The sequence below is a fragment of the Gymnoscopelus microlampas genome (assembly GCF_963454915.1).
Source record: "Gymnoscopelus microlampas genome assembly, chromosome: 15".
Lineage (NCBI taxonomy): Eukaryota > Metazoa > Chordata > Actinopteri > Myctophiformes > Myctophidae > Gymnoscopelus > Gymnoscopelus microlampas.
Genome location: NC_139952.1, coordinates 19,991,634 through 20,006,579, shown reverse-complemented (window position 1 = coordinate 20,006,579; position 14,946 = coordinate 19,991,634). Strand labels below are relative to the sequence as shown.

The 14,946-nt window shown below is 40.2% G+C and overlaps 2 protein-coding genes across 2 annotated transcripts; one reads left to right on the top strand and one right to left on the bottom strand.

The window, feature by feature from the left end:
- The first annotated feature begins 2,015 nt into the window (after positions 1–2,015).
- dlx5a (distal-less homeobox 5a) lies at positions 2,016–4,200 on the top strand. Its single transcript, XM_084080706.1, has 3 exons — positions 2,016–2,546; positions 3,068–3,252; positions 3,699–4,200. The coding sequence occupies exons 1-3, from the start codon at positions 2,183–2,185 to the stop codon at positions 4,017–4,019; spliced, it is 870 nt and encodes a 289-aa protein (XP_083936832.1). The 5' UTR covers positions 2,016–2,182; the 3' UTR covers positions 4,020–4,200.
- Positions 4,201–8,612: 4,412 nt separating this feature from the next.
- dlx6a (distal-less homeobox 6a) lies at positions 8,613–11,402 on the bottom strand. Its single transcript, XM_084080590.1, has 3 exons — positions 10,791–11,402; positions 9,988–10,181; positions 8,613–9,353 (listed from the first exon to the last, which is right to left on the bottom strand). The coding sequence occupies exons 1-3, from the start codon at positions 11,098–11,100 to the stop codon at positions 9,111–9,113; spliced, it is 747 nt and encodes a 248-aa protein (XP_083936716.1). The 5' UTR covers positions 11,101–11,402; the 3' UTR covers positions 8,613–9,110.
- Between the last annotated feature and the right edge of the window lie 3,544 nt (positions 11,403–14,946).

The following is a 14,946-nucleotide window of genomic DNA, read 5'->3' as shown; positions in this document are numbered from 1 at the left end:
ACTATCACTGTTACTTATGTTATCCTAAACAAATCCTTGCAGTCGCTGTGTCTACTGAAACAAGTAGGAACTGTTAACCAAGTAGAACGTTCACAAAGGTATAAGAATGGATCTGCTAAATGCCTAAACTGTACTTGTAAGAGTATTTTCACATTGCAGTATTGATTCTTTTACTTAAGTAAAAAATACTTCTATGACTTCTTCCACCACTGCAAATTTGTCGAAAATGACAAAACAGCGACCTCTGTAGCCACAGAATTAACTGGACAGGTCACTATTGTCTGTGTAACATCCCAAACACAAAACGGGACTCGAGCTAGCAAGTAGTGCTGCCAGTGACGTCAGACGCACGCTCGGCACGCCGACTTTTGGTAGAGAAATAAACCCGTAATTAAATAATAAACCCATGTAGCCATTTTCATTCATTTACATGTTGCTTTAACAAACATGTAACAATATAAACAAAGTTTCAAGTAACACAGCGCAATGTTTTCAAATGTGTCAACAAACAACAAAAAGCACAGGAAGAAGATAACCATCGCGTAGTCCAAAAAAATGGAGAGTGCTTCCGGGGTTAACTTATGAAACAAAAATGTCCTTTTATATATATAAATTTTGTTTTATTTCTCATTGATGGTCAAACCATCAAAGTTTTACAGGTATTTGCCTCTTCAGTTAAATTACAAATGATATTAGGCCTACATAGTCCTGTCTCACACTATCCTAATATTAATAATTAATTTATATCCTATGTAAATTATATAGGCAGGAATTACAGATCTGCTTATCATCATCATGCCTGTTGATCAAATAGTGGGCATTCTTTAATCGAATTTGTTGTGTACTTATGTTCAGTTTTTTAAGTAGCTACATTTACTCAAGTACTGTACTTAGGTACGATTTTGAGGTATTGTTTTACTTTACTGGAGTATTTCCAATTTTCAATACTTTTACTTCTACCCCACTACATCTCAGAGGCATAATATTGTACTTTTACTTTACTTTTGTTTTGTAATAATACAATATTTCCACTGGGCGGCGCTATTCAACCACGGAATCTGGTCGTTCATATGTTCACTGATGTGCTGAGCATTGGATTTTTTTCCTTGCTCTGTGTGTGTGTGTGTGTGTGTGTGTGTGTGTGTGTGTGTGTGTGTGTGTGTGTGTGTGTGTGTGTGTGTGTGTGTGTGTGTGTGTGTGTGTGTGTGTGTGTGTGTGTGTGTGTGTGTGTGTGTGTGTGTGTGCGCGCGCGCGCGTGCGTGCGTGCGTGTGTGTGCTAGGCCTACTAGATTTACGGGACTGTATAGCCTATTCAAAATTGATATCAATCAATTATAACCTATATATATTAATATCTCCCTAAATGCAAATTTACGAAGCCTTGTTAATATGAAAAATGAAGTAACTTTACACAAGCTTGTGCTTTTATCTAGGGCAGGCCTATATATAGAGTTTATCAGAAATATAACGTAACAATATTGAACACGTCATTTTCGATGAATTGAATACACAGGACCCCAATGGAAACAAGACATAGAGCTCTCTTGGGTTTAATCCTTTTAGCATCCTTTTGTATAGAACTGTGCTTTCTGCGCTTTTTTTTGCAAATTGTTAATAAAGTATTCAATCAATCAATCAATCAAGCATCACATTTCCATTCTCTAATTTTGAGTTCCAATAGCAAAAATCATATGGCTTAAATCTACACAAAATGGTGATTTAGCTACAGTCTGTCATCCCCCCTTTCCCCATACATTTAGCTTGCTATCAATGCATCATTCTTTGACATGTCTGTCAATAGATTCTGATTTCAACTTTCTGAAAGAACCCCTACCAGCAGTTTAATTGCTGCCCTTGATCGATAGTAAAAACCTATCATAGTCAGTCAGTCTCTTCAAGTCTGACACCCCTCCTCCCCCTCAAAGTGTCGCGATAGCTGGAGTGTAGCTGTTGTCTGCGCCCTGGCCAATGGAACCAGATCCTCCCTTCAGTGCGTAAGAGCGCAATTTAGGATTTAACCAAGTCTTTGCTGCGGGGCTGGTTGCAGTCTTCAACAGAGCCCGACAGCGCGAGAGATCCTTCACAATGTCAGTGTAATAGTCTTCAACGCCTCTGGAGTCACGTAGTTCTTTTAATGTAAACCTTTTGATTTGTTTTTGTAAACGCTTCTTGCCTTCAAACTATGACCGGAGTATTCGATCGAAGGATTCCGAGTGTTAAGCCCGCAGACTTCCAGAGCTCCTTTCAACTTTCTTCTACCATGCATCACCCGTCTCAGGAATCTCCTACCTTACCCGAGTCCACGTCCACGGATTCTGGCTACTACAGCCCCGCTGGTGGCGGGATGTCCCACGGTTATTGTTCCCCCAACTCCAGCTCGTACGGGAAGCCTCTCAACGCCTACCAGTACCAGTACCATGGCGTCAACGGATCCGCTGGGAACTATTCGACAAAATCCTATCCCGATTACAGCTCTTACACGACCTCTGCTTACCACCAATACGCTGGGACTTATAGCAGGGTGCAACCACAAACAAGTCCACAAGGTACGGGTGTTATTCTTCGTTATTATGAGTTGATAGAACTAGATTATTATTTGTTTCGTTTTTTATTAGGCCTACTAAAGTATAATTTGTACGCCATTGATATGACAGATAACATTACATTGATTGGATAATAATTCATTTGTGGATCTATCTGCATAGGCCTTTTCCCATACTTTAAGACGAACAGGCTACAAATGTCTCCACAATCTTAAAACGAATTGTAAATTCTGACGGGGTCCGCACCCGATTGTCTTGCTATCAAATCAAACATAGTTCGCGTTATGTTGAAATAATATTAATAATAATGACAAGATTTTAAATATGTTTTACTGTTGAAAAAAATATGTATTTATTTTTGCTTTTGCTGTGGTGAGGTCGGTGTATAGTATAGGCTATATATATATATAAATATATAAATATTTCTTCTGTTGAATACAGGCCTGGCCTACCATATACGAAACTCTCCTGCACAGAATAGAATACACATACTTAGCCTGTATATGTCTCGTTATTTTCTACAGAAAAAGACGTAGCAGAGCCTGAGGTGAGGATGGTAAACGGAAAGCCCAAGAAGGTTCGAAAACCCCGGACCATCTACTCCAGCTTCCAGCTGGCGGCCCTACAGAGGCGCTTCCAGAACACACAGTACCTCGCCCTACCGGAGAGAGCCGAGCTGGCCGCTTCACTGGGGCTCACGCAAACGCAGGTGCGTTGATATGAAATTATTCATACAAAAGAATAAATAATGAAGGGTGTTTTCATCATGAAGACACCCTTCATTATTTATTCTTTTGTGTTTGCATGTATGCACTGTAAAACCAAGCCCCGGATGTTAATTTCACTCAATTGGACCCTTATACTATATTTGCGAATAGACATTTTAATATTGTTGTTGTTTTTGTATTCAACCATAAAGTATGTGAACTTTTTTTAAATGTTGTTTTTGTATTCAACCGTAAATATGTTTACTTTATATTTAAAGGACCACAAGTAAGACCGGGCCATCCCGTCTTATTTGTGGTCCTTTAAAAAAAAAGCCTAACTGCTTTCTGCGTCATGACGCATTCCTATTACAATCCTTGATTATCAAGTCATAAATGTGCACATTTTTCCCTTTTTTAAAAATAATATTCCTTTTTAATCTCTTTCCAGGTCAAAATTTGGTTCCAGAACAAAAGGTCAAAGCTGAAGAAGATCATGAAAAACGGCGAGCTGCCACCCGAGCACAGTCCCAGTTCCAGCGACCCCATGGTGTGCAACTCCCCACAGTCCCCGGCCGTCTGGGACACGCAAGGCTCCACCAGGCCTCACAGCCTACAGGCACAGAACCTCAACACGGCGGCCTCTAACTTTTTGGAAAACTCTGGGTCATGGTACTCCACCACTGTGGCTGGTGGGTCGATGAATTCCCACCTTCAGACCCCCAACTCATTACAGCACTCGTTGGCTCTTGGAACGGGGACGTTATATTGAAAACCATCATGATGTTCACTTCGATTTTTATTTTTTTTCCTTCTATGGGACTCGTGTTTAAATTTCAGAGGAATATGCAATGTATTTGATGCCAGTCATAGAAGAAACGTGTAAAATGTGTAAATGTGTGCATGTAATTTATTGCATTTTTGGAAGACTATTAAACGTTTTAAATGGACAATGGACTTGCAAAACTTGCAGTATCTGAGTTACGACCTCAATGCATTTTCTTATTTCTATCCCAATATTTTGCACTGAAAATCCACAAGGACTCTGAGAAAACATGTTTGTAGCCTATACCCCTTAAGGCTACTATTCACACGTGTCACGGATGTAAATCACAGCTAACAATCCAGAAAGTGCCATAAATTCTATTGGTGGTGTAAATAATACTTCTAAATATTTGTTTAAAGTGGATGCAGCATGTCCACTTATATTTATCTCGCTAGCCTTTTGGACAAAAGACAAGGTAACATTTTAAACCATGAAACTCAGGGTGATGTCTGGCATCTCACACAAGGTCGCTTTGAGTGACTATAACTGACGTTAATTAGACAACGTCATGGGGCCAAAGAAATATTGGCCCGAATTTTGAGAATTCTTCATTTGTCTTGTACAGAATATGCTGAAAAAGTCACACTTCGTTGATATTATTAAAGTCATGTTAGAACACAAGGAATGCCATGCAAATGTGTTACCACTTCATTAAACAGACATAACAAAAACACGTTTATTTTATTCTTTTTATTTTGGGGTAAATTAAGTGTGATAGTCCATAGGCCTCGGTCAGGCATGCATTATGCCTACATTATTTTTCTATAGGCCTATGTCAGGTATAGCTAATTGGCTACAGATAGAAAATTGGATGTCAAATGTTTTTTTTAAATCAAGTTAAGCCCATATTATTATTATTATAGTTATAATCACTTTTAGCTTTGCTGCCACCAGAATTGAATTCAGGAAGAGTATTCTCTCTTCCGAGTCTGAGTGAATCCCCTTAAAGAAAATGGTCTTGGAGCAGACAGTCTGCAGTCGTGCTCCCTTTGTGTCCCCTACAATTAGTTGCTTTGAATGGCAGAGAGGAGGCGAGGGGGCGGCACGGAGATCTGAGACAATCCGCATTCCTGTGGGGGTAGACCGGCTCCAAAGCTCTGCCACTCCCGGCCGCAGCCCACCTTCCGAGTAAAATAAAATCCTCCACATTTCACCATGTTATTAGCAGGCAGCGCTACTAATGCTGCCACTGCAAAACCACTAAACAAACCATTCTACTGTGAGAAGTATTAAGGCCTTGAAATTGTCCTAATTGAATTTATCCTGCCATGCCGAGAACATAAAGTGCATTCTCACAAACAGACATTTTACACAAAGCATTCCCCCCTCAACTATTTCTCTCTCCCTCTCTCTCTCTCTCTGTCTGTCGGTCTCTCTCTCTCTCTCTCTCTCTCTCTCTCTCTCTCTCTCTCTCTCTCTCTCTCTATCGCACGCACACACACACACACACACACACACACACACACACACACACACACACACACACACACACACACACACACACACACACACACACACACACACACACACACACACACACACACACACACACACACACACACACACACACACACACACACACACACACACACACACACTCACACACACACTCACACACGGCACCTTGCATTGCCTTACCTCCCAGGGCACACACAACAATGCAGTTCCATGTGAGCTACACACTGACCCATGCATGTTCACCTGACACTGAATCCTCCCTTTACACACGGCCAACATGATGTAGCTATACGTCCTGCTGTAACAGCAGTTTGTAAAATGTAGGCTATTATTACTGAACGCAAACTTATATATCGGCATTTTTCATTTGAACTTAATCATGTGCCCATAATTGTTTCATGACAAACTTGTGATTTTCACATAAACCCGCACGTACAATAATGTAGTCTGTCCAAAACTATGGGGAAAAAATAACACAAGCACACAAATAAGCATGGTTGCATGCACACGCAATATATCGTGCACAAACCACACACACACACACACACACACACACACACACACACACACACACACACACACACACACACACACACACACACACACACACACACACACACACACACACACACACACACACACACACACCATTATATCGAGAGCCCCCGTTTATTTCCAACCGAATATTTTCCACTCAACTAGTCCCCCCTTGTAAATTGAGTCTAAATAATGACAGTTATAGCTTTACTGGACAGCTTCAACTGTATAACACTCCACAATAATTATTCTCCAGGATTAGGCCTCCATTATCATAATCTGGACATTGACAATTATCTATAATTTGCAAAGATGCGCTTGGTTCTTGATTGCAGAGAGTTTTTTTTCTCCCCAAGCTCGCCATCACTAAACAGTGACAGTAATAACAGCTAATTTTGCAGGCAATATATAAGAGCTACCGGGGTGTGCAGACACTCACACCTGGATTTGCTTATTCAACACGAGCAGTAAAACCCCGGCACCATCGCTATAGTGCTTCTCTGTCCCGTGCTACAAAGAAAGGTAAGCTTATATATTAATCACGTTTCCTCTGTCCATTCGGTTTTGCAGTGTACAACGGTAGGCTATAGCAGTGGTTCTCAACCTTTTCAAGGCTGTGACCCCCAAAAATAATCATATTTGAACTTGAGGCATTTTGACTCGGTTCCACAGATAAATATTGTGAAAATAGCAATCACAATGCCTCGCAACGCCTAGATCAGCTCACAATGTTTGCCTCTTTCTTATATTATTTAACAATTTGGCCAATGTTTGACCAGTTCTTATTGTTGTTGATTAGCCTACTTTTGATGCAGTAATGGTCTTTTTCATTTCTTTTCCTTTTCTTTTTTTGAGGTATTAAAAAGGTCTTAAAAGTCCTTAAATTGTCACTTCACTGTCAGAGGATGACAGTGACCCCCCTGGGTCCCCCCCACAGGTTTAGAACCACTGGGCTATATCATTTGTACGAATGTTCTTGACCATATATAGTCTTAACTCGTGCGTTTCTATCACTTTCCAGTGGCATAAAGACGAGACAACGAAGCAATTCGAACATTTTACATGTACATATATGTTTGGTTAGTAATTGTATTTGTTATTAGATTTAGTCAGGAATCGTTGTGGCCCGGTCCTTGGATGTCTATTCACAACCCACTCCGTTACTATAGGGACCGAATTGATTGTCTTGGGCTATACTGGAATTATTTATGGATTACTTATATGTGTTATGAACTTTGTAATGTAACCTTATACTGTATCCGCTAGCCCTGATAAAGACAGAAGGCATGTTGGATATGTCCCTCCCTTAACTCCACCTCTCTTTCTCTCTCTCTTGACCATCATATCTATCTATCTATCTATCTATCTATCTATCTATCTATCTATCTATCTATCTATCTATCTATCTATCTATCTATCTATCTATCTATCTATCTATCTAAATGTGTCTGTCTGCAGTATTTCAATCATATTTCAGATCTCGCATGAAAATAAACATCAGTTGATGAAATGTGCTGAAAAGCATATTATATTCAGCAACTTTGTGTGTGGGGTGTGTGTGTGGGTGGCGGGGGGGGGGGGGGGGGGGGGGGGTCTACGATGAAAGATTTGCCAAATTGGTTATAGGTAGAAAGGATTGCTTAAAAGCAAATGGGCCCCAGGGTTTAGGAAAACGGGGTCCACTGCATCTCAGCTCCAATGGGGCATCCACGACCTGACAGCTGCATGGAGCTTTTCAACGTCGTAATTTCACATAATATGGCTACCAAGCGTTCACTCCTCTCAGTAATTTGTATATGAATAACGGAATAATTTTCTCTTTTGTTCAGTCTGTGCTACCTCAAATCCAAATAAAGATGCCTTTTAGTATTAAAAGTGGTAGAAAATTACAGGTAATTATCTTTGACGGTAAAAACGCTGTAATCAGCGGGCTACATCAAAAATTACCCTAATTATGCCTGCATTTATGAGAATGGAAAAAAGCCCTCACTTGGATAAAACCCACAAATTGTCCCAAATATCTCCTTCATATTGAACGCGACTGCAGCTGGGTGCTTTGTTCAAGATCGATCCCGTTGAGCTTGGCATTTCACGTCTTGCATTAGGACAGAGAGAGAGTGGAGAAAAACATTTCGTCAATACCTCTAATAATTGAGGCAGAAAATAGATGAGCTGGACCTGGAGCAAAATGTCTTTCGAGGTATAAGAGATGAGCTGTGCAGGGTAAGTTAATTTCCTCTGGTGGTCAGTGTATTTCACAGATCTATGCTGCTTTACAAAGCAGCCTATACAACATGTATTTTTACTGTAATATTTTATACGTGAAGAAATGGGCCATAGAGTATTCGTTTTTCATCATACTGTATGTTCAGATTGCATGATTTTGAGTAGCACAGCTCTCTAGGGTGAGAGGACATTAAATGATACGTTGAGGCTATAGGCTACCTATTTTGAACGGGTATATTTTTCATTTAATTTCTTTTTTGTAATATATAAATCAGGATCAAGAGACATCTGGTTTGAGTCATGGTTTACTCAATCTGACAAAACATAAAAAGTGTATGTACAACTAAAATCGCAGAATATATTTACAAACAGACAAATTGCTCGGTTTTGCATGTAGGAGAAACAACCAATCAAATAGTAGTTTGGAGTCCATGGATCATGTGGCAACAGACTCCGGGAGTGTAGTACAAGTACTTAGTCCTTGCCCGAATCTGCTAAAGATGTCACTGACATATTTGGTATATTGACAGCCATTATGTAATGAAAGCATAACAAAGGTGAGTCCATTGAACAGTCATGTACGTTAATATGGTTAGTTCCCTTGTTTTGTGTCACATCACCGAGGCCTGCCCGCGTTTATCCTTCACGAAAAGAGCAGCCAAGCCTGTCTTGTTGAAGCGGGGGAGGAGGGGGGGTTATCTCCTCCTGCAGGGCCTTGATTCAGTCTCCAAGCAGACGGGAATTAATTGTGCGAGGGGAGACTGATGGAGGTCCAAAAGGCCTCCCGTCTCCGACCTTTTCCTGCTTTTAGCCAGTCTATCTCTGCATTGAATCTTGATGTGGGGATGAGTACCAGTGAGAGTAACCGGGCATATAACTGTTGGTCGGCATGTTCACTCCTTTGGACGACGCAGAGACGTCCCATATGGGAGGAATGGTTGGAGAGCGGGGGGAGAGGGCGATGGATACGGCCATGGTGGGGTCGCTCTCGTGCGGGTTGTGGCCTGCCTTCAGCAGTTTCTTGAACTTTGACCTCTTATTTTGGAACCATATCTTTACCTGCACGAGAGGAACATGCATTAAATGATGCTGCAGTATAGAGAACATCATAGATTGGATTGCATATACCTGAACAAATAAATCATTTCAATTAGGCCATATTTCAGATAGAAAATTGCAAAAATGAATAATAAACAGCAACACAATAATATTATTAATAATAATCAAAAAAATAAAAATAATCAATAGATGATGATGATGATATATAGGCTAATACCTAAAATAATAATAATAATAATAATAATAATAATAATAATAATAATAATAATAATAACAATGATAATATCATAATATAATAATAGTAATAAACAATAGATGGCGATGGTGACATGTATTATAGGTTAATATATAATAATAATAATAATAATAATAATAATAATAATAATAATAATAATAATAATAATAATAATAATAATAATAATAATAATAATACATAAATTAACAATAAATCTATTAATAATCATCAGTATATGTATTATTATTACTGTTTCATTATTATTGTTGTTGTCGTTATTAATCATAGTACGAGTGTTGTGTGGAAATATCAAACATTGAATTATATTTTTTTCAGTACACAAAGATACACTATATGTAGTCTAACAAAGGGCAAGGATATTGGCATCCTGCTAAATACCTGCGTTTGTGTAAGCCCAAGAGACGCAGCGAGCTCAGCGCGCTCTGGCAGTGCGAGGTATTGTGTTTGCTGGAAACGGTGATTCAGTGCTTGAAGCTGCAAACTGGAATAAATCGTCCGAGGTTTTCTAATCTTCTTTCCTTTCCCATTGAAACGAATTTCTCCATTTTCAATCACTGTCGTCTTCTGCTGCTCTGCAACAAAAATGTGCAATGTTGTCATTCATAGATATCCGTATCAAACACATGCACCGAAAAACAACAAACTCCAAGAGCTAAATATATTGATATATAAGAGATAAGCAATGATTCCCTGAAATGAAACTGCATAAAAATCAGTGCAGGCGGATAAAGATTGACAGCTCGCATTGGCTTATCGGCCATGTATTCAAAATCGTCAAACGCGGTGTCATATTTAGGATATTGCTCGTAATGACATGCCAATTAAATGCTAATTATAAGTTGCAAACCGAATACGCCGCCTAATTCCACGAATAGTTCGTGAGGATTCCACAGTTGTCATTACACCCCGGGCATTAAATGGTTTTGTGGGAACGGAGGGGAGTGTTCTACAGTTCAGCAAACCAGGACACCGAAATTCGAATAATAAAGGCAAAAGGAAAAATAGGTTCAGATTATTTGATGCCATTTACGCACAATTTTCTCCAAAGTGACCGTCCACCTGCGCGTGGTGATTCGTCCAAAATGTGTCCATTTTTTTTATAGGATAAAGCGATGTTTGCGCGTGGAACATCACACGATATAGCCATTTTTTCTCCGACGTCGGTGGAAAGGAATTCTTACCTGGGCCGTCTAACCTCGTCTGTCCGCCAGTGTTGTTGTGATAAGACGGCAGGTAGGGGCTGTGGTGCGGATGGCTCACGTAGGAGTACGGTAAGGACCTGTTGTACGAGGAATTGGTCCCGGGGTACGGGGAGTTGTCGTGCTGGTGGTGAGGGTGGGAACCGGAATGGAGACAGTGCAACGGGTAGTGGCCGGCGGCCATCGACGGAGAGCTCTGCTGTGAGTGAGACTGCTGACCAAACTCCATGAAAGCAGACTTGGACGAGTCCTGAGCTTCCAGACCGTCAGCCATCGTAGTCATGGTCATCATCAAATTTTCTTGCCTTGAGAGCCACTCACCCCCCTCTCTCTCTTTCGAGTCCGCTGTTGTCTCTCCCTCTCCGCCGCAGATATGTCCTAATAACACCCGAATTGTCTAGCGGCGCCTTTTTTTCTTCTCCTCCTGTAATATTCTCACTCAATGTGGCTGAAGGTGGGCATACATACGTTAAGGGAGAGATTTTTTAAGGTGGATTCTGTTAAAATTGAGCCCTTGCTTCCAGACTTGATGCAGACACTACAAGTAAAATGGTTTGTCTCCAAAGGGCAGCGCCTTCCGATTGGTCATTCAACCTAACGTCATCAGTGCTCTGCGCTTCACGGAGACTTCAGTTCCAGTTAACCCACCTTACCAACTCCCACCGCAGCCACAACTATGGGGGGAAATAATATATGGCGACAGAGACGCCTATAATTCCCACAGACAAGCATCACACGCGTCTAATCTCGTAAAAACCACGTCCTTAGGAATCGCCAAGTCGATTTGTTTTTTTTAAACCCAAACCCCGAAATTACGCACGACGCGCAACACCGTGTGCGCTTTAATTTAGCTTAATGGGGAATCTCTCTTTGATGCCTCGATCCTTCTGTGCAAGTAGGCTATCAATTTATTTGCAAACTCTTGGTTTCAATGGTGGCTAATGACCATTATGATATTAAGGATGCTCAGATGAAAAATACTGAACACGTGACACACGAAAAAAATGATGTCAGTAGGAGTAGTAGTAGGCTAGTCCACTTTTGGACTTTTGAACAATTTTCCAATTAGAAGAGTGGATGCCGAAGTAAACTGGTAATTTTTTTTCATCCTATTTGAAACATGCGGCCTCAATATAGTAAATAACACATTTTGTGGGCTGGCATGCACGTTGGATTTGCAAATAATAATCCTTTAGCCATGCAGTGTTAATATAGCATGTGTGTATATATTATTATACACAAACAATAATATATATATATATATATATATATATATATATATATATATATATATATATATATATATATATATATATATATATATATATATATATATATATATATATATATATATATATATATATATATGTATATATATATATATGAAAGCATTATTTTTTTAAATAATGCTTTCATCTTTTTTCCTTTCTTTTGTTTTTATGAAGTGACAGGGCGATGAAAAAATAATTAGGGTCCAATCAAGTTACAACCAAAATCTCTTTGATTAGCCCACCACACTTTGTTCAAATTGCAGCCAGAAAATTAAGAACAATTCGCCTAATGATTATGGACCGGGTTTATTTTGGGAGGGAGGTATAAAAGCTGATATAGCATAAATTATCCCCTAATTATATGCCAGTGTCGCCTCAATTATCCTCTTATCAAAAATGGTTGCCTAAATGCAGCGTTTAGTTTCAATTTTCTCCTTTTCTATAACAAGAACTTGGTACCTTGCTATTATTGCCAGCTAGGGTTGTTATTTACTTTGAGGGATTTAAAAGTGCACAACCCAGTCGGATAATCACTGTACAGCAGTGGACCAGGCGAGAAGCAACAGAGGCAGTTCATAAGAAATGCATCGTTTGGATGTTTCCATATATATTCTAAAGCTCTCTCAGAATAAATAAAATAGCTTTAGTGTGTTTTTTACGGACACAGGATAAAGGTAAGAATGTTTTTTCGCATCATACGTGTGTTCACTGCAATTAGAGCGGACGATTTTCAATGATTGTATTGTCAGTGGGAATTATAGTGAATTTAAGGCACAGAGTAATGACCTTGCATACCCAGCAGCACACCTTCGTCACTCTTCAATGATCTAACATAGTGGCTTTATTTCCCAGTCCGGGTTCCAGTTCGACACGCCGGAGAGAAACCAGATCCATACCTTTTCTAATCGCCTTTGAATGCTACTACAAAGGCACAGGCCTGCATGTTTTTGCAGCGCTCATGTTTGCCTCTCAATCTCCATACTTGATGAGAAGAGACGCCTTATGTCATTTTTTGGGGGGTCTTTTTGTGTGTGTAAGAAATGGCATCACCTGTGATGTCTGACAGGTTTATGACATTATTGGATAACACTGTGTAATGTGGATGTTCGGTGTCCTGCGAGCGTGTTGGGGAGTCTCTTCTACGCACTGAGATAAGTGAAGTGATGAAAGGAAGGATTTGTTTGAGTGGAAAGAACATGACATAGCCTATTGGTCTTCTTTAGCACTTTTGAAATGTTTAAGATGCATTCCAGAGTCATAACTACACAATTTAGCGCACGGAATTGTGTTATAAGTATAACGTCATATTTATATAACATTTAATATTAATGATATCATAACAATCAAATTTCATAATTCAGCATCATAAATATATATATATGTTTTTTTTAAATGATAATTTCAGAATACATTAAACGGGGAAAAAAATATTATTTAAAATAATAGGCCCGGATACGCAGTCATTTAAAAAAAAAAATCATTTAATTTGTCCTCAAACTGAGTTAAATTAAGACTGAAGATTTTACAAGGTAGTAAATTGTGTTTGTGGCATGTGGCCACTCATCAACAGCCACACGGTTCAAAGGATTTCTCTGATCTACATTAAAACATATGAGACATTGCGCCATTTTCACCTGCAGCTTTGCGGCCTTCTGCTTGACCGTGTTGTCTATTTGGTTTTGGGTGCGTGTAGCCTACTCGTTATTACACTAGTCAATTGAACAACATATTAGGCTAATAAAAATGAACAGCGTTTGTCTGCATATCTCGAAATCACTTTATCTCCAGACAATTGACCTTCAGCACAATCAATGGTGGTTTAACAGAAGTGGTCTTTATTTCCAGCTGTCCCATAAACGCTGATGAATGACTCTTTAAAAATCACTCCAATGTCCAACCGATGTTGTGGACGCACCATTCCCGGGATTTCCCTGACTCTCTGCGTTGGGGTACAGGCAGACAGGCTGATCATATTTTACACGTCATGTATTGAGGCAACAAGGCCTTTAATATTCTAAAATTAGTGCGATATATAACCTATAGTCTATAGAGATAATTCATTATCTCCCAATAATGCAGAAGTTAAGGTTGAAATAGTTAGATAATAGCCAAGTATTTGTGCGTGCATGTGTGCCTGCATGCATGCATGCATGCTGTGTGTGTGTGTGTGTGTGTGTGTGTGTGTGTGTGTGTGTGTGTGTGTGTGTGTGTGTGTGTGTGTGTGTGTGTGTGTGTGTGTGTGTGTGTGTGTGAGAGTGCGTGTGTGCGCGTGCGTGCGCGCGCGTGCGTGTGTCTGTGTATCTGTGTATCTGTGTATCTGTGTATCTGTGTGACTCTTTTCGCTGCATGGCTTTTTCTTGTCTATCTGGTAACATGTGTTAATCATATTTGAACGCTAACACGGAGTTCCCGCAAGTCACAAGTCGTATATTTCTTCCAAATGCCTGGGACTTTGTGGTCGGGTCCTTCTAACAGCTATTGACTAGGCTTGCACGGAAAGCCACCTCCTTGACTGTGGCCCAGCAGCACTGTGTGTCGTGGACGCCGAGGCTTAATGCCAGTGAAGTAAAAGAGACCGGGGAGGGTGGTTAAAAATGTCTCCCCTCTCTCTCCAGAGCTCAAAACCCACTGGAGCTTCACAGACAGGCAGGCGTCGACGCCTCTTCCCATCGCTGCCGTGTGAGGGAGGGAAGGATGCAGCATACCACACACAGCTGTCAGTGGAACATGGTTCATTGTAATGAGATTCAGAGGGAGCACGCGTCGTCCCCCTCAAAAAATGATCACCGAACAGCCTCCACCATTCTCCAGCGGCAGCAGCCGCAGCTCACGCACACACAGCTCGCGCGCACGCGGAGCCAATTTAT

Coding starts and splice junctions, on each gene's coding strand:
- dlx5a (XM_084080706.1), top strand. CDS start 2,183: ATGACCGGAGTATTCGATCGAAGGATTCCGAGTGTTAAGCCCGCAGAC. Junction 2,547..3,067: donor ACCACAAACAAGTCCACAAG/GTACGGGTGTTA, acceptor TATTTTCTACAG/AAAAAGACGTAGCAGAGCCT. Junction 3,253..3,698: donor TGGGGCTCACGCAAACGCAG/GTGCGTTGATAT, acceptor ATCTCTTTCCAG/GTCAAAATTTGGTTCCAGAA.
- dlx6a (XM_084080590.1), bottom strand. CDS start 11,100: ATGATGACCATGACTACGATGGCTGACGGTCTGGAAGCTCAGGACTCG. Junction 10,182..10,790: donor GACGAGGTTAGACGGCCCAG/GTAAGAATTCCT, acceptor TTTTTGTTGCAG/AGCAGCAGAAGACGACAGTG. Junction 9,354..9,987: donor TTGGGCTTACACAAACGCAG/GTATTTAGCAGG, acceptor CCTCTCGTGCAG/GTAAAGATATGGTTCCAAAA.